We start from the raw sequence: 18,147 nt of genomic DNA, 5'->3' as shown, positions 1-18,147 counted from the left end.
GCTCTCCGTCAGAACTGCACCCCTGTTAGACGAGACATATAACACGTGATGACACGTTAGGCTCGTGTTGTATTCAAGGACCATGACCTTTGCCAGGAAAAACAAGTATTCGCTTGTTTAATTATTTTGCGGTCTAGATTTCTTAATTTTTTTTCTTTTTTGCGTGTGTTTATAAATTACCTCGAGGGCCATACCAAATGGTCTCGCGGGCCGTATACGGCCCGGGGGCCGGAGGTTCCCCACCCCTGATCTAAACCATGAGGTAATAAGACCATATTGGAAATGAAGACACTATTGTCTGGAAAGATATTTTCTTGATTTGTATTTGCTAGATCATTTCTTTTTTCAAAGTGCTTTGTTGAAGAGGGCGACTAAAATTGGATTTGTATGACATAATGAGTCTGTTTAAAAAAAGACGAGATTGTATTCATTTACACCAACTTGCCCCACTTTCTGCTTCATTAGCCCAAAGTGGTAGAAGCCTCTACCATCGATAATTGTGTGTGCCATAATCGGGACTAATTGATGCCATTGATTAGTAACTAGGCAAATGGAGTATACACGAAGGGACTGACATTTACTTTGTTATCTAATCAGATGGTTTGTCGAGCGTAGGGATTTCTGCTGGAACAATTATTAGACAAAAAATACGATTGCAGATAACCGTCAATTGTGTGGCAGACAAGTGCAGATTAGAAGGCATTAAAAGGCAGACCTAATTGATTTCCAATAAATCACATCAATATGAACACAGTGCAAAGTACTAGGATGTATTTGGCTTTACACTCAGTGGTATTTAGATCTGATTCAAATACCCTTGTGGATAAAGGAGTTAAACGCGTGTGAGCATGTTAAGTAGTTTACAATGATAGGATAGAGTGTTTTCGTGTATGTGTGTGAGAGAGAGAATTAAACACATTTACAGTAAGTAGTTTAAGATGATTGGATTATGTGTGTGTGTTTATTTGCGTACGTGTCTGTGTGTGCAAGTGTGGAGAAAACGCACATCAAGTCGTGTCCTATTCATTTCCGGTGTTACCGCATGGATTTACAAGCTAGAGGGCTTTGACATAATACCCCCACCCCCGCATTGTGAAATCAGCCTTTGTGCCTTTCGGTATCAAGTCTCTCTGAGAGCCCATAAACTTAGCATCACTGGGGGGCTTTTGCCTCAAGGCAGTGTGTAAACTGGATGCCCATCACACCATGTATTCAGCTCATTAAGCACTCAATCTGCTGCCACAGCCAAATGAGTACACACACAGTGCCCAGAGGAAGGTTCCAGAAAGAAGTTTGTAAGTTTAAGAACTTATTCGGACTTCAAACTCCTTAAATTGACAAGAAATTGCTGTGCAATGCACTTAATTGCAGCTAAAGTTGATGGACTTTGGAGTTTTTGCATTTGGCATGTTTCTTAGTCAAGGATGCAGACACCTGCTTAATGATGGTACATTGTTTAGAACACTCACTGCACTTATATCAAAGCTTGGGCTAATCCAAACTAACACTGCAACAAATTATATTTGTGTTAATGTATGCGTGATAAGATTAGGTTTTTGTAGTCAACACAGTAATAGGAAATGTTGTACTGAGTCTGTGGGCAATGCTGAGAAGACTAAGTGCATTCAACAGAGGGGATTTACACTTTAACTCTGTCCTCAGTATTCTCAGAATGTAGTGTAATGTGTGTGTGTGTGTGTGTGTGTGTGTGTGTGCGTGCGTGTGTGTGTGCGTGTGCGTGTGAATCCTATTAGCAACCACTTGGCTCCATGCTTAGTCTGCCAGCTGATGTCTTATGTTCTGTGTTAGACGCCAAGCTTGAGCCTTTTCCTCTATATGCGTGTGTTGTAGGTTTATAATTTGTAATCCTTCAAAAAAGATTGTTTTCTGTATAGGCCTGCTCAGGTAGGTATATTACCAAAGTATTGGACAAGTTACTATTTTGACCTGATGATGGTGCTCAACGAAAAGTAAAGTGATGCGAGTTTCACAATTCATCCTCTAGGCACAGTTGATCAGTACTATTCCACTATACCACCAGGCTGATAGTCACAACTATAACTAGGCTATACATCTGAGATTGGGGAAAACAGCTGCGCCCTCACTGAATTGACCATTGCAACTGTTAGCCAGCTAGCTAGCAAAGTGACGGCAGAACAAAATACAGATTGCTAAATAAACCATATTTATTAACGTGGATCGACAACAGTACTAATGCGTTTGTATTAGTTTATAGACAAACCCTTAGATATTCTCGCTGTGAATACATTACAAGCATTGCAGTGGCTGTTCAACCTGGATGGTAGCTTGTCACAAATTGTTCTAATGCAAGAAGTGTAATCTGGTCTGAAGATAAATCAAGGAAAAAAAAAAATGTAAAAAATGTCTACTTGGCAAATCAGTTGTTTACATCTAGCTTTCGAAATCTGTGTGCAGAACGTTGTGCTGATTTATCCAGTATTCTTGTCAGCAGTGTGACTAAACCAGTGTGGGGAACCTTTTTCCTCTCAAGGGCCATTTCAATGTTTACAACATCCTCCGAGGGCCGTACAAATTATTGAACTTAACCTCTGCTTAAAAAAACTAAAATCACAGCCCATTAATTTGGCCTTTCTTTCATGCTGTGCAAAGAAAAAGCAACCTCTTAATCCAGATATCTCACCATGACTCACGTATGCATGCACGTGCACGGTGTGGCATGACCACCAACACAGAAAGATATGGACACAAGATGTGTGCAAATGTATTTAGTTTCCTATCCATGTGAACATGACTTAAGTCGGGGGGGACCTAACCTCCACTAGGGGGGTCCGGGGGATTTTTTTTAAATGTTGAAGAAACAACAAACAAAGAGTCGATATTTTTCAAAGACCATTTAGTGCTTCGCATAATAAAATACACAACGGCTGTAGCCTGATTATGCTTTAGGAGCTCTGTGTGTGTGGTACAGTGTGTAGGTGTGTGTGTGTGTGTGTGGTATGTGTAGGTGTGTGTGTTGTACAGTGCGTAGATGCGGCGGACAGACGGGTCTCAGTTGGTTTGGTGTCCTATGCTCACTTTTAATACTTGTAAATACAACTTTTGGCCCGTCATTTCATTTCCCCATTTCAGCGACCAGAGAGAGGGGGGGGGATATATCCAGTCTCTGATTGTGTAACGTTATTATGAGAGTGCTCTCATACTTGTTTGATTCTGAAATTGTATATATTTATATAAATATATGTGTGTGTGTGTATATGTCCGCATCTGTAGCCTGTTATTGTCTCATTATACCGCACTGTGAATGAATCAGAGTAAATATATAAGTCATCATGAACACATCTGTCCATCAGACAGAGGGCTGCTGTGCCTTCTGTCATCATTAACGGAAGTCTCTTTAAAATGACCGCTCAGAGGAGAGGAGTTCTCATTTCTCTAACCGCCCGCTGCTTCCCCTCCTCTCTCCTCGGTTCCCCTCCTCGACTCCTCCGCTCGCATCTCCTGTGGGCGGGACTAAGACACGAGGATAGGAGTCGAGGATAGGAGTCGAGGAGGGGAAATTAGAGAATTGAGAAGCCTTTAGATCCGAGCTTGAATGACACACTCCGTCAGCACTCTACACCCGGTCTACACCCCTTTCAGTCGAGACATATACGTCGTGATGACACGTTAGGCTCGTGTTGTGTTCAAGGAACCTGTCCTTGTCCAGGAAAAACAGGCACTCGCTTGTTTAATTATTTTGCGGTCTAGATTTATTTTATTTATTCTTTTTGCGTGTGTTTATAAATTACCTCGAGGGCCGTATCAAATGGTCTCGCCGTATGCGGCCCGGAGGCCGGAGGTTCCCCACCCCTGGACTAAACAGTTTAACATGGCTTGTAGATAAGTAAGAGGTTGATAAAGTTCTCCAAAACAACCGTGAGGACATGATCCCTTTGATTAAATGGTAGATTTAAGGTTTCACGCCAAAAATTATTTGTAGAGACTAGATTTAAAGCAATGGATTCAGACCACTTGATGTGTCTGCAGTGTTACGTTAGCCTATGTTAATGCACAATGTCTTTACACACATAATTACAATAGAAGGGGTTTATGTTTTATATTGGCAATTATCACAAAACCAGGCCTGCGTTGGTGCTGCTCGCGTTGAAAGCCAAAAATGACAATATGAACTTTTGACACAAATGTTGTGTTTCAAACAATGCATTTACAATCCCTTTATCAAAAACATATAAAGGCACTAACAAGGTCCTAAAAGTGACATTTTGTAGAAAATGTTAACAGTGTAGAAAGTTAGAGCCCCTGCGACCTGAGGTGAGGGAGTTCATAGAAACAGTGGAGGGGTGAGGTGCGTCCAAGGGGAGCCTCACTGTACAACTATAACACACGATATCGAGAGTGGTTCGTTGTCTTTGATTTTACTTCCCCGAGTGACGGTCTGCCGACTTTCCTGTTTATTTCTAACAGTTAGATGATTTAACGAGGAGGCCAGGTTAAAGGCTATGACACTCCTCACAGTGCATTACTAAGCTAGATCGAGAATGTCCCTGCTTACATTTAAGCCTCAGAGGATGAAGCGATGTCGTGCGGGTAAATATGGGGACCTTTTTACACAAGTTAAGGTATGCTGTGTGATCACCAGCACAGTGATAGTAAGTTCACTTAAAAGACAACCAACTGGAAATGCTTTTCCCTTAGAAGGCAATGCAAATGTAATTTCTCAATCAACTCCTTACTTTAGGTACAACAATCTGCATGGGCGCATCGTTTTCTGACAAAACAGCTTGAGATATTTCACATACAAGTCTGTACTTCTTTTTATCATTGCTTATTAGTCATTTATATGGGTTATAGAAGAAGCCTAGTTTCAAGGCACTCGTTTCCAGTGTACATTTTGATTGCATTCTTGTTTCTTTTTTATATATCCAACACCGATGCCACTGATGTTGTGTGACACATCTCTATCGTGGTCCATTGTAACTTTTTGTGGTTACAGAGAAGGACAACTCATAAAGTGGAGTCCTGTGTCACATCCTTATAAATAATGAAATAGTCCTTGTGGTTGTACTGTTATAAAAAGGTATCTCATATAGGCCTACAAGGGTTGTGTGTGTGTGTTACTGTGTCATAGTGCATGAGATTCGCTGCCTCGAGTTCCGCTTGGCCTTCGCTACATTATCTTATCTGAAAAGGACATGCACTCATAGGGTTACAATTACTAGTTGATGAATAGAGTGCCATAGTGACGCGTCCTAAAACCCGGAAGTAAGCTTCTTCCAGTTCCCTCGACAAAAAAGCAATGCAATTTCTCCATAGGATCATAAATCTATCGCTTAGATTTATGATTCGAAAATTCTAAAAGTAGGGTAGACATGTGGAGATTATCCGACTGAACAAAACGTGATCCGTCTCTTAAATATGTGTCAACCACAGACCTTATTTCCAGCTATTTTCCAAAATCCTATGGAGAAATTGCATTGCGTTTTTGTCGAGGGAACCGGAAGAAGCTTACTTCGGGGTTTTACGACGCGTCACTGTGGCTCTCTATTGGCTATCCAATCATCAGAAAATGTAATGTACAACTTCAATATTGGCTTAATCATTTTAGGGAATTTAAGATGTCTCTGGTAGATTGTGATAGATATATTGCAATATTTTCCTACTTTAAAATACAATTAATAATCGTAAAAAATAGACATATTATTCAGTTGCCATGTTACAATGAATGAAAACAGATTGTTGTTCATCTCTGTTTTGTTTATTTCCATGTTGGTCCATGCGAAAACCAAACAGAATTGTTTGACCTTCAGGGCGAGGCTCAGTGTGCAACAACTTTTTTTGTGAGCTCTAGAGACATCTACTTGTAATTTGCAAAAAGCATGTTTTAGCATTACCTCTCCACCTATAGTTCACACGGTTTCCTTGTCCAGTTAGGATCAGATGGGAAGATGAATGTTTATTAAACGGCCTTAACTGAATCTATTAGGAACTGTACGCACATTAAAATGTTAGGGAGCAACTGAAGAAGTGAAGAGACTCTCCTCTTACAATATTCACCTCCTTTAGGCGTAGCTGCCCCTCCATCTACTCTATCCTTCACTGCACTCAGACTGCTGTTGTCTCTTAGCAACGCCGGCAGGCAAATCAATGAAGGGGGGAAAAAGGAGTGACGTTAGTGAAGTTAAGAGGTATGGAGGGAAGAGAGGTAAAAACCTGCAGAGCACAAAGAGGGGAGGAAAGATGACTGGAGGAAGATAAGGGAGATCAAATAGGAGGAAAGACAGCATGAAAGAAAGTAGGGAGGGATGCTTTAAATGTCAGGCTCTAACCAAGTCACTGCATTTAATCATGTGTCCGTCATTTGGGACCAAAATGTAAACACATTAAAGTAGATTTCGAGGGAAAGTGCATGTTTTCCGTACACCTACGTTTTAAGGAAAACACTTTGCGAAGAGTTTTGGTTATAAAATATGGAGGGCTTTCTCGCCCTGTGAACTCCAGGATATGACTTCAAAGTCAGGCATTGGTAGCCTACTTATAATACAATACAAATAAAACCCTGAAACGATTAAATTAGGGACTTAAGTAAGGCTTGGCTAAGACAAGTATCCACAGTTGTGAAAGTGTACATGTGTTGCAAAACTGATGACCATGGTCAGGTGTAGAACGAACAATTATGTTTAGGATCTTAAGGCAGGTCAACGGATACAAAGCATCTCCGGCCAGGCAGAGGGGGTGTAAAGAGCCGATGGCCTCAGACACTGGGAGAATGATGCCTGCCTCTTTATCAGTGCCACAAAGATCTGTTTAACTAGCTGTGTATGCTCCCCAAAACACCATGCAAAGAGATCATTTTGATGCATACAAAATATGGTTTCATAGGCTCACCAAATCTCCGTTGATTTCAACCACCGGTCCTTTTCAGCCTCCGTTGCTGCTGCTGCTGCTGCTTTCAGGCATCCACCGTTAGCGACTCTCGTCGTGCATGGCATGCAGTCACGTTGTCTGAACCTAAACGTGTCTTTTTCACAAACTGCCTCTGGATACAAAGCAAACAAGCAACTCGGATAACAAAAAAATAGAGGCTAGCGGTTTCAACGTAGCTATTTAAAGAGAGCGGGTACCAGATGCTGAAGAGGCTAAACCTGCTAACCTGCTCGCTGAATAGTAATGAGCTGTGGGGCAGTGTCCAATGCAAGAGGAGCACCGAGGGCTGTTCTCCGGGACGGCCCTCCTCAGCGAGCAGGCGGGAGGAGGAGGCGGTGTCAGGTTGCGTCTTCATGGGAGGGACGGTCCTCGTAAACCCCTGTGGCCAACGCTGTTATGCTAACTAGCATAAATATACAACTTCCTGTTATATCTTTTCACAGTTAAAATAGTGTTTGCTTTTCAACCATGAAATCATCACATTCAAGGAAATGTAAAACCATGCAGTATTTTTTGTTTTGTTCATTTTGTATAGGCCTATGTATCGTGTATATTATCAAATATTGCTGTATAAACAATCCGTGTATCTACCGTCCAATTGTTTTTCTTTATTAAACACGTAAACGGAAGAGCGTTTGAGAGGCCTTTTTGCTTTTTGCTTTTTACCTTACTAAATGGTCTAATGGTCATTGGAGCGAGGGGCGGGGCGAAACTCACGGAAGTGATTTCAAAACAAAAGCGGTGATAATATTATACAAGGTGAATTTAGCGATCACAACGAAAACGGCCAAGACACATATTGAGCCCAGAAAATGGATGTTATTAAGGGCTGTAAATATAATAAGCCTCTGTCTAAAATGGACAACGTTGTTAGGAGATTTAAACTCTCGAGTTTTTTCAAATCAGCTGCTCTTCATTCCTGCTATATTTGACGAGTGATACAAATATGTTTTACCACAAGTTCTTAAGGAAACTGACACTGTTGGACTCGGTTCTAGTTTGACTTCTACCAGAAATAAAGTAGCCTACTTTTACTGTGTAGCCTACTTTGTGAGTAATCCTCTGTCAAAGTACCCTCCATAGTAGCCTACATAATGCATGTTTTTATGCTATCTTTGATGAATGATACAAATATAATGTTACCATTAGTTTTTAATGAAATTGATACTGTTTGACTTTGTTTTAGTTACAATACATTTAAGTACTTTTACTGTGTATTTTTTGAGAAATACTCTGTCAAAGAGTAGAACAAAAGTCTGAGAACAAAATCAAGCCACTTCTGCTAAGTTTGATGAGGGAATTATTTTTTGTTGCAATTAGTTCTTCGTGAGGTTGATCCTGTTGGACTCAGTACTAGAGAAACTACCCCCACAAGTACTATGAAGTAGCCTACTTACTGTGTACTGTTCCAGTACTCCTCTGTCAATGTCCCCTCCTGAGTACAATAATGCATGTTTCTCTGCTATTTTGAATATGCGTTAAAAAAAAAACCTTTCTTCCTGAGACTGATATTGTTGGACAGAGTATTTTAAGAGGATGGTAGACATGATATCAGCAATACTTCCAGTCAGTACTCCGGCAGCAGCATTTTACACCTTGGAAAGTCTTTAGAGTCTGGCCTGGATAGCTGGGCTATCATTCAGCACACTGACACACCCTGTCACTCTTGTTGGCATCTTATGATGCTGGCATGCTGCTGTCTTTTAATATATGATTATTTCTCTGCTCCTAGTTCATTCCTCGCAGATTCTTCCTTCAGTCCCAGTCATTGCATGTCAATCAATAGACCTTCGAAAAATGTGTCCAATTCAACAAAATGTTTTTTTGTGAGTGAAGGCCATAGCTAAATTATAGATTGTTTGATTGTGTAATTACAAGGTGAGAGAAAATAAATCCACATCCTCCTATGAAACGTTTACTTTTCCATGTTATACTTATACTTACTTGCATTAGAACATTTGCATGTTGAACTACATGCTGGATATCTTCCCCAGCCTCAAGGAAATACATTAAAAATAAATGGGTTCATCATTTTAAAAAATTGATAAAAATGTATAAATTAATAATGTTGTGTGCAAACATTTCAAATTTAAATATAAAATGAAAAATAAGTTTACTTTTGAAATGATTTCTCACAAAATCCTTTCTAAATTATAGTAAATTATTAAAAAAGGGTTAGTCAATATACGTTTTTCTGCCTAAAATAGTTGTAATTGAACGTAAAACTATACAAACACCACATGCATGGCAATTAACCCATTTTTGCCCGCTATTTAAATTGACTTTGGTTAGTCAATACAAATATTGATATTATATATATATATATATATATACATATATAATTGATGTAGTCTTTCTGAACACTTTTTTAAAAAAATACTGCAAATGAAGAATATTTTTAATTTTAATTTACGTTGAAAAGATTTGTGAAAGGATAAATTCTTCATGGGCTTCAATGGCTATAGTAAAGGGTGTTTTATGGTTGCTTGTATTATCCTCAGATAGTGGTTTGTTTAAATAACTACTGACATTTTAATAAATATTGCAACAAAGGGCTCCAAAAAAGGCATATATAACCTGGCCGGCTTAACCAGTGTGTAATTCTTCAAGCACCACAAGATTCCGAGTTTATAAAGTACAATTCTGGGCCATTAATTGTGTCATTTCTCCAAACACATACAGTAAAAATGCCTGTTTTTAAGCCTTAAAATGGTGCAGGAAAAGGACTTTACATTGTATTATACTTAAAGACAGGGCTATTCAGTTAAGAGAAGAGAAAAAGGAAAGCAAATTGTTATAATGGGTGATGTAACATTAATGACAGACATAATATGAGGTCCTTGGCACTGTGTGATCATGGGGCATCACCCTTACAGCATCAGGACAATACCATAGGAGTCAGACACTGGAAGTGTGCTGGAGGCTGATGCGTTGACTGGGACTGATGGAAGGATGAGGCTGATGAGACTGAAGAATCTGTGACGAATTAGCCGCTGAGAAATAATCATATATTAAAAGAAAGCAGCATCATCAAGAGGCCAACAAGAGTGACAGAGTGGGTCAGTGTGCAGTCTACCATCCTCTTAAAATACTCTGTCCAACAATATCAGTCTCATGAAGAAAGGTTTTTTAACGCTTATTCAAAATAGCAGAGAAACATGCATTCTTGTACTCAGGAGGGGACATTGACAGAGGATTGTTGGAAAAGCACACAGCAAGTACTTCATAGTACTTGTGGGGGTAGTTTCAGTAGTACTGAGTCCAACAGGATCAATCTCACGAAGAACTAATGGCAATAAAAAAGAATTCCCTCATCAAACTTAGCAGAAGTGGCTTGATTTTGTTCTCAGCAGGGGACTTTGACAGAGTATTTCTCAAAAAATACATAGTAGAAGTACTTCAACGTATTGTAAGTAGTAGGCTAACTAATAAAAAGTCAAACAGTATCAATTTCGTTAAGAAGTAATGGTAAAATTATATTTGTTATCATTCATCAAAGACATAAAAACATGCATTATGTACTAAGGAGGGGACTCTGACAGAGGATTACTCACAAAGTACACAGCAAAAGTACTTCATTTTATATCTGGTAGAAGTCAAACTAGAACCGAGTCCAAGAGTGTCAGTTTCCTATAGCAGGAATGAAGAGCAGCTGATTTGAAAAAACAAACTCGAGAGACGGCTGAGTGACCGCAGTGCAGAATCGCTGTATAGTTTAAATCTCCTAACAATGTTGTTCATTTTAGACATAGGCTTATTATATTTACAGCCCTTAATAACATCCATTTTCATACATGTTAGGGTAAGGTTGGTACTATTTGGATTAGTACCAATCCAAATAGTACTAAGGCCATGATAGCAGTGCAAAGTCAAAGAAGCGTTTCAACAGTCCACCTTACCACTATAATGGTGTGTGTGCGTGGTGTGCGCGTGCGTGTTTGTGTGCGCGCGTGAGTGCGTGTGTGTGTGTGTGTGTGTGTGTGTGTGTGTGTGTGTGTGTGTGTGTGTGTGTGTGTGTGTGTGTGTGTGTGTGTGTGTGTGTGTGTGTGTGTGTTTGTAAATATGCACAGTGACTGTGTTCATTCCCAGACATCAGCATCTGTGCGTTTGGACCAAAGTACCAAAGTAAGTACCAAACCATCCTGAAGATTACCGATTATCAAGACGGAGAAAAAAGCTGCTTAACCCATTGAATGCAGTTTTTCTTATAAGTCTTTCAATGTTGAGAAAACGGGATACACTATCAGATCTGAATGATCAAGTGAATGATCTGTATCATCTTAACACAACATTTTAATGAAGCTATATTCATGTGTGCACTCAGTGATTAACTGTATGATTTATGTGGGCTGAACCATTTGATGAATTTGCTTTAATTTTTTGCACAGTTTGATCACGTTTGACACATTTACTGAAACAACTACTAATAATAATATTTTAAATAAACTAGTTTTCTTTTGAATTTTAAAATGAGTTTGGCTGCATGACATGTATTTGCATAGATGGCGTATAGTGCAATAACAGCTCTTCAATGTATTATCAAATGAGTTGGTCAGTAGGGTATGAAGGGTGAAATAATACCAAATAAAGGAACATTTTCAGACGTAAGAAATGCCTTTTTCTGCTCATGAAATATCCTCTTCCTGTTCTGTGTATAAAGATACTTTCTTCAGGTCTGTGTCGCCACCTGTTGGACATGTGGTGTTATTACAGCATATTTGAAATTTCTATCAGGCACTCTGTAGGCCACCCCTCATGACGACGTACTATTGACTGACGAAGGACCCACAAACGGCGGCTCATCGTTGAGTTTAATGGAAATTGTTAGTACAAATTATACTTTATCCATCTGAAATCTGAAACATCATAGATAACACGCCGGTAAATATTGTATTGTACAATTCTACAGCCTTTTCTTATTCAGATGGGGGTTGTATGTGTGTGAAGTGTGCAAGGTCTTAAGTAATATAGCCCTAAAAGAAACGATAGCGTCGAGAAAAAGTGGCGCTTTCTATGAATGGGCTCTCAGTCCGTTGAATGCATGTCAATAAATATGGGCTAACTGCGTACACAGTTTTCGCCAACTTTAAGTGTCGAGGGTAAAGATGGGTAAAATGGTGCTTCATTGGCTTTGCAACGAAGGAGCTCATTTGAAAACAACCGTAAACATTGATTACGAGGTCTCGCTTAGCGTAAAGTTCGTAGCCACTCTGCTAAGCTAACGTTAGCATTGCTTGTCGGTTATATGCATGTATTAAACTGAAAGCACAACTTAAGTTTGTGTTCAGCACATTTTTAACTCACTGTTAACTATTAATGGCTATGCTATAACAATGATTTTGTTTTGGGAACCTAAGTATTTTGAATACCGTTCTACTTCCTCAAATGTGCAGTTAAGTTTACATGTCACTTTTAATGTCAACACATTGTAAAGTATCATTTAAAACACTCCACTTGAATTAAACTGTTATACTATTTACGAAGATATTACCGTTTGGACTCAAACTTCCTTCTTTCTCTACAGTTTTGAGCTGGGCTTAGTGCTCTTTTTGCAGCCCCTGAAGATCCTGGTGGGAAAACCACAGAAAGGGAGCCATGTTTCTGTACAACATCACCCTGCAGCGTGCCACTGGCATCACTCATGCCATCCATGGGAACTTTTCAGGTCAGTTCCCCACCTGCCTTCTTTTCGTTTTTGGGTTTCTGCATTTCCCAACACTTAAAATGCATGGACTAGAAGTACAATACATGGCTTCTCCTTTGATCAATCATTCTAGAGCAAAACACTTGACCTTAAAATGATCCAGATGTCTGAGTCCATGGGGGACAGTTGTCTGATTAATGAATATAATATGTGTAAAATAGAGCTGTCTTTGCATCAGTCTGTGTTTTCGTTTTTAAATAAGCGTCCTAGTTAATTCTCCTATCCATTTGGGTAGGTTGCCGGTCCGTCATTCTGCACATATCCTCTATGCCTGTCATTTTTTTTGGATTTGTTATTTCCAAATTCACACATTTGTGCTTTTGTGTGTGTGTTCTGAATGTTACAGTAAATAGCACCCCAATACGGCAATGCAAACTTAGAAAACAGAAAATACTAGACTTGCTTTGCCATATCTAGCCTCCAATTACTATATGTATACATGACGGACGCATGCTGAATGCTGAAAATACTTTGTTTATCTTGGTAGGAACCAAGATGCAGGAGATCGTTGTTTCCAGGGGAAAGATCATAGAATTATTGCGGCCAGATGCCAACACGGGAAAGGTTCACACTCTGCTCACAGTGGAGGTGTTTGGTATCGTCAGATCTCTGATGGCCTTCAGACTAACCGGAGGAACCAAAGGTACGTAGCAAAACATGGAATCTATAGTAAGGACACCCTGACGGCGTGTCCTTCAACACTTCTGCCCATTCACTTTGAATGGGTTGAGGTCACACTTTGCCCAACTGCATTGTGGGAGCTTTGCTTTGCTCGCGTTGCTCGCTTCAAAAGTTGAGCAATGTTCAACTGTTGATGCTTCGACGGAAGCGTCAGCCAACTATATCATATGCCAGTACAAGCTCTAGCCAATCAAACCGCGTGCTTGTGTGTCCGGGGCGGGAGATTCATGTGATTGGTTGTTGGTCGAGCTTCAGACACGCACGGCGCCGTGTGGACCAGAGTTCCCGTTAGCCGGTAATTACCGGACTACGACCGGTAAAATATGCTGAAGACCGGAAAATCTAAATCTCTCCGGTCAAAGTGTCCGTTCAAAAATAATTTCCGTTTAGCGCAATACCGCATCAGTTGCGCAACTTGCGCCACTTATGTGACAGACAAAAGAGTATGTGACAGACAAGAATAGTCGATTCTAATGTCTAACACGTAATGTGGAGAAAGAGATGTCCTGTATGGGTTGATTGTGCGTTGATCTGTTGGTAATGCATCAGGGTTCCGGTGGGCATGTAAACAAATGCATAATGCTGCGCTATACTTTGTGGCCTCACCCAGTTGCATAGCGACACTTATTGTTTAGGTGTCTTGTCTTTTAATAAGCACGTAGTCCTATCATTTGCTAGAACCAGCGCCATATAGATAGCAGTCTATATGGCGCTGGCTAGAACTAGCTAGATCTGATCGATATGGACATAAACACGAGTAAAGTCTAATCTGGCGGGAGAGAGAGATCAGCTGCTGCTGACGAGTCGACACGCAGCTCTGCATAATCACCTGCAGCGGTGAGCGGAACAAAACACACACTTCAGGTTAGAATATCACACGTAGCTATTTTAATGACCTCTCAAACTACCGTAACTAGTTATAGATATGTTTAGTTTTACTGTCGGGTCACTCATTACTGGATCCGCGAGCTGCGTGATACTGACGGGCTGTCAGGAGAAGGAGAGAGCGCTCCATTTATTATTCCCGTGTTATTATAAGTTACACTTTTGAATAGTTAATCTACTATGATTAGTTTGTTTAATATCGAATCATATCAATTTGTTTTAAAGCACAATAAATAACAAAGAAGACCTTTGACCGTCACTTTTCTCATTTTGTCCGGAAGATTTAAACTTTAACGGACATGTTGACCGGCGAAAAAATATTCTAACGGGAACTCTGGTGTGGACGCTGCGTGAGAGGAATACTTTTTAATGAAATAGAATTGCATATGTGCCTAGTTAGCTACTGGTTTCACATTCACTCACTGAATGGGAAACGTTTCTCTCTTTCCAGAGATCCAACGTTTACATTTATGACCTTAAAAATTGTATATACATTGATAAAGGCTTAGTGGAAGCACAGTTCTTTAACTGCCTTTACATCTATATCTTTTGTTAAATTGTTTTGTTTGTGTGTTCTTGTATGCTTACAGACTACATTGTTATTGGCAGTGACAGTGGACGTATTGTCATCCTGGAATATCATCCATCAAAAAACATGTTTGAGAAGATCCACCAGGAAACGTTTGGAAAGAGTGGCTGCAGACGCATCGTCCCCGGACAGTTCCTGGCCGTGGACCCAAAAGGCAGAGCTGTGATGATAGGTATGAAGAACTCAATATTTTAAAGGTCCCATGTCATGGCCATTTCTACTGATCATAATTCCATTGTTGAGGTCGAAACGACGCTGAAGTTGGCTTCCGATTCAGAGCATCCGATTCGGCAGTTAAGGGACATTTAATTTACAGCGCTGAGCGAACAATCCTCCGTGTTTTAACCTCTTAAATCGCTGCATAGCCGATTTATTTGGACTGGATTATCCCAGAGAGTCTAAAGATTCTTTATAACCCAGTTTGAGATTTGTGAAACCTTTATTCCATTTGTGAAAATACAAACAAGGGAGATTTCAGTGCTTTTTTTACATGTAGACCAGGTCCTGATCTGAAACCACTAGACCTAGACTCATCAAATCTGGACTAGATTTGGTGAGTCTAGGTCTAGTGGTTTTAGATCAGGACCTGGTCTAATGTGGTCAGGATGCGAAAAAAGAACTGAAATCTCCCTTGTTTGTATTTTCACAAATAGAATAAAGGTTTCACAAATCTAAAACTGGGTTATAAATAATCTTTAGACTCTCTGGGATAATCCATTCCAAATAAATCGGCTATGCAGCGATTTAAGAGGTTCAAACACGGAGGATTGAATTTTGACTTGAGACGTCCCTTATAGATACTGTCTTTTTACGTTAGTGAGCCGGATCATTTGGCTCGGCTCTCTTAAAGCGCCGGCTGTTTCGGCTCCCAAACGGCTCTTCATGTTACCACAGTTTACCACGGAGCCGCTGCGAGGCTCTGGTGCGCGTGCTCCACTAGCACCGCTCATCGCGTCCAAATCGTGCACGTTCCGTGTTGTCCTGTAGCAGGCACCGCCGATGTTGGGAAACGGTCTTCAATACTCCGAAAAGAATCCCACCAGACTCCTTTGCCCCTCCAACAGAGGGATGTCCTTGTCCTTTTCTTCATTTCAAGCGATAAAAACTCTCGATCTTCTCTCGAATTATTAATATTTTTGGACGTCAAATGACGGCAAGACGCCCCCCTGGCGGAAACGCTGACATAAAGGCATAAGTAATAATAAAAGAGTATTAAATACAGGTCTATTGTGTAGAACTGCATTTTTTTTTTTAAAGTTGAAATTGTTAGAACAGGTCGCTCAGATACTCACTCTCGGAGGGGGGCCTAACCTCCTCTAGGGGGGTCCGGTGGCATGCTCCCCCGGGAAGATTTGTTTTTAAATATTGAAGTTAAAAGCATCAATCTGGTGCACTTTGAGAGCAAAACGAAGAGATCTATGGAAACATCTCTCAACACCCATATGAAACTGTAAACAGATTTATTTTTCTTTATGGATATTTTACAAATCACTCTCCTTTCAAACTGTATTCTTGTTTATTAATAACAACTTTTGTATACTGTCATATGGAATGGTATACCAGTTTACTTTATTCTCTTGTGTTTTATAACTATAATGATTATATAAAGATGTGCCTTTACCTCACTGGTTGTAGAAAAAGCTTCTTATATTCGTTATCATAGCTAGCTAACCAGATGCTAATAACAACAAAGTTATTGACTGTTTGATCAGTATGACAGATCGCCACTGGGCTTTCAACTAAAGACACAGCAACACAAAAACTGTGGCATGTGTACGGCTCCTTATGGGTACTGCAATTTTTGGAAGTGCCGGAGCCGCGTTCTGGTGCTCTCCGTCAGAACTGCACCCCTGTCAGACGAGACATATACCACGTGATGATACGTTAGGCTCGTGTTGTGTTCAAGGACCCTGACCTTGGCCAGGAAAAACAGGCACTCGCTTGTTTTTTTGCGGTCTTGATTTCTTAATTTTTTTTTCTTTTTTGCGTGTGTTTATAAATTACCTCGAGAGCCGTACCAAATTGCATTATGCATTAATGTGTTATCAAAGCTGGTAAAGGTGCAGCTAGATTATTGTCACCTTTTTAATACCTGATGCGTTTGCATCCCTGAACCTTGATTTAAGCAGAATCAAGACTTTACCATGCAATATTTCTCTCCCCTGTTTAGGAGCGACAGAGAAACAGAAGCTGGTTTATATTCTGAACAGAGATGCAGCTGCGAGGCTCACCATTTCCTCTCCACTGGAAGCCCACAAAGCCAACACACTGGTGTACCACGTAGTGGGAGTCGACGTCGGCTTTGAAAACCCCATGTTTGCCTGCCTGGAGATGGACTATGAGGTAAGGTCGTGAAAAATCAAGGTTAAGCCTTTGTAAGATAACGCCCACTGGCCTGTGTTGCAGACATGATGAGATTCTCATGTCTCTTCTCTGACTATCTCTGGAGAAAGATTGAACCTCTGATCTCAGCACACAAGTTCAATTTCAATGCCTGCTTTTAACAAATATTGCTGACTAAACTGATTCTGTAAGATTTTCTTTTTACCTTCTTGTTTGATTAAAATCAACTACCACTCGCATAGTATGTATACTGAGCGTAACAATGGCCTCATTTTTACACTTTTTTCCCAACTCCTGATCCTGCGTGTTATTTTCTTTTTTCCAGGAGGCTGACAGTGACCCGACAGGAGAAGCTGCCGCCAACACGCAACAGACGCTCACCTTTTACGAGCTGGACCTCGGGTTGAATCACGTGGTGCGAAAGTACAGTGAGGCTTTGGAAGAGCATGGAAACTTTCTCATCACTGGTGAGCATTTTGGACCATGTGGTTTGCACTCTAGGGATAACATTGGTCTATTTAGAAAATGCAACGTTTGTTTCTAGAAGAATCTATTTAGAGTTCTGGCTGGCCTGTTGGATAAACCATAATTTAAACCCATATAAAACTGTTGTTGATATGATGAGTTTGTCATGTCTCTTCTCTGACTTACAATGGAGAAAGATTAAACACCTCTGATCTCAGCAGCACCCCCACATTCAGGGGCAAGTTAAAGTAGGAATAGGACACCTTGGATTCGAACATGGAGCACATACTGCTTAAGGATTCTAGCTGCTTTCACTGCAGTCCTCATGATTTAAAAAAAATAGCCTAGGCCACTAAACACTTTTCTCTCTTTAGTTCCTGGTGGTTCGGATGGTCCCAGTGGAGTTCTGATCTGCTCCGAAAACTACATCACCTACAAGAACTTTGGAGACCAGCCTGACATCCGCTGTCCCATCCCACGACGCAGGGTGAGTCTTAACAATAGAAACAAAAGAGCTCTATACATGTTACACAGTAAACTATCCATTGCTGGTTTTGTTGAGTATATTTCACTA

General features: G+C 40.3%; 1 protein-coding gene and 1 long non-coding RNA gene across 3 annotated transcripts in view; one reads left to right on the top strand and one right to left on the bottom strand.

Annotated features, from left to right (window-relative positions):
* LOC117448396 (uncharacterized) overlaps positions 1-7,223 on the bottom strand; it is a 52,852-nt gene extending 45,629 nt beyond the window's left edge. Inside the window, exon 1 of the long non-coding RNA XR_004552330.2 lies at positions 6,868-7,223. This is a non-coding gene — a long non-coding RNA (uncharacterized lncRNA). The remainder of the gene's footprint in view (positions 1-6,867) is intronic.
* Positions 7,224-11,658: 4,435 nt separating this feature from the next.
* Positions 11,659-18,147, top strand: part of sf3b3 (splicing factor 3b, subunit 3) — a 53,757-nt gene continuing 47,268 nt past the window's right edge. The window contains exons 1-7 of one of the 2 annotated variants that reach the window (XM_034084825.2): positions 11,659-11,729; positions 12,431-12,571; positions 13,098-13,253; positions 14,767-14,937; positions 16,936-17,108; positions 17,434-17,575; positions 17,948-18,060. In XM_034084825.2, coding sequence (XP_033940716.1) covers positions 12,502-12,571; positions 13,098-13,253; positions 14,767-14,937; positions 16,936-17,108; positions 17,434-17,575; positions 17,948-18,060 — 825 coding nt within the window. In that variant the 5' untranslated portion in view covers positions 11,659-11,729; positions 12,431-12,501. Of the gene's footprint in view, positions 11,788-12,430; positions 12,572-13,097; positions 13,254-14,766; positions 14,938-16,935; positions 17,109-17,433; positions 17,576-17,947; positions 18,061-18,147 lie in introns of both variants that reach the window. The other variant, XM_034084824.2, reaches the window with a different exon arrangement.

This window comes from Pseudochaenichthys georgianus, chromosome 6, assembly GCF_902827115.2.
Source record: "Pseudochaenichthys georgianus chromosome 6, fPseGeo1.2, whole genome shotgun sequence".
NCBI lineage: Eukaryota > Metazoa > Chordata > Actinopteri > Perciformes > Channichthyidae > Pseudochaenichthys > Pseudochaenichthys georgianus.
Note: the sequence above shows the minus strand (reverse complement) of the source record. Positions and strands in the feature narration are given on the sequence as shown.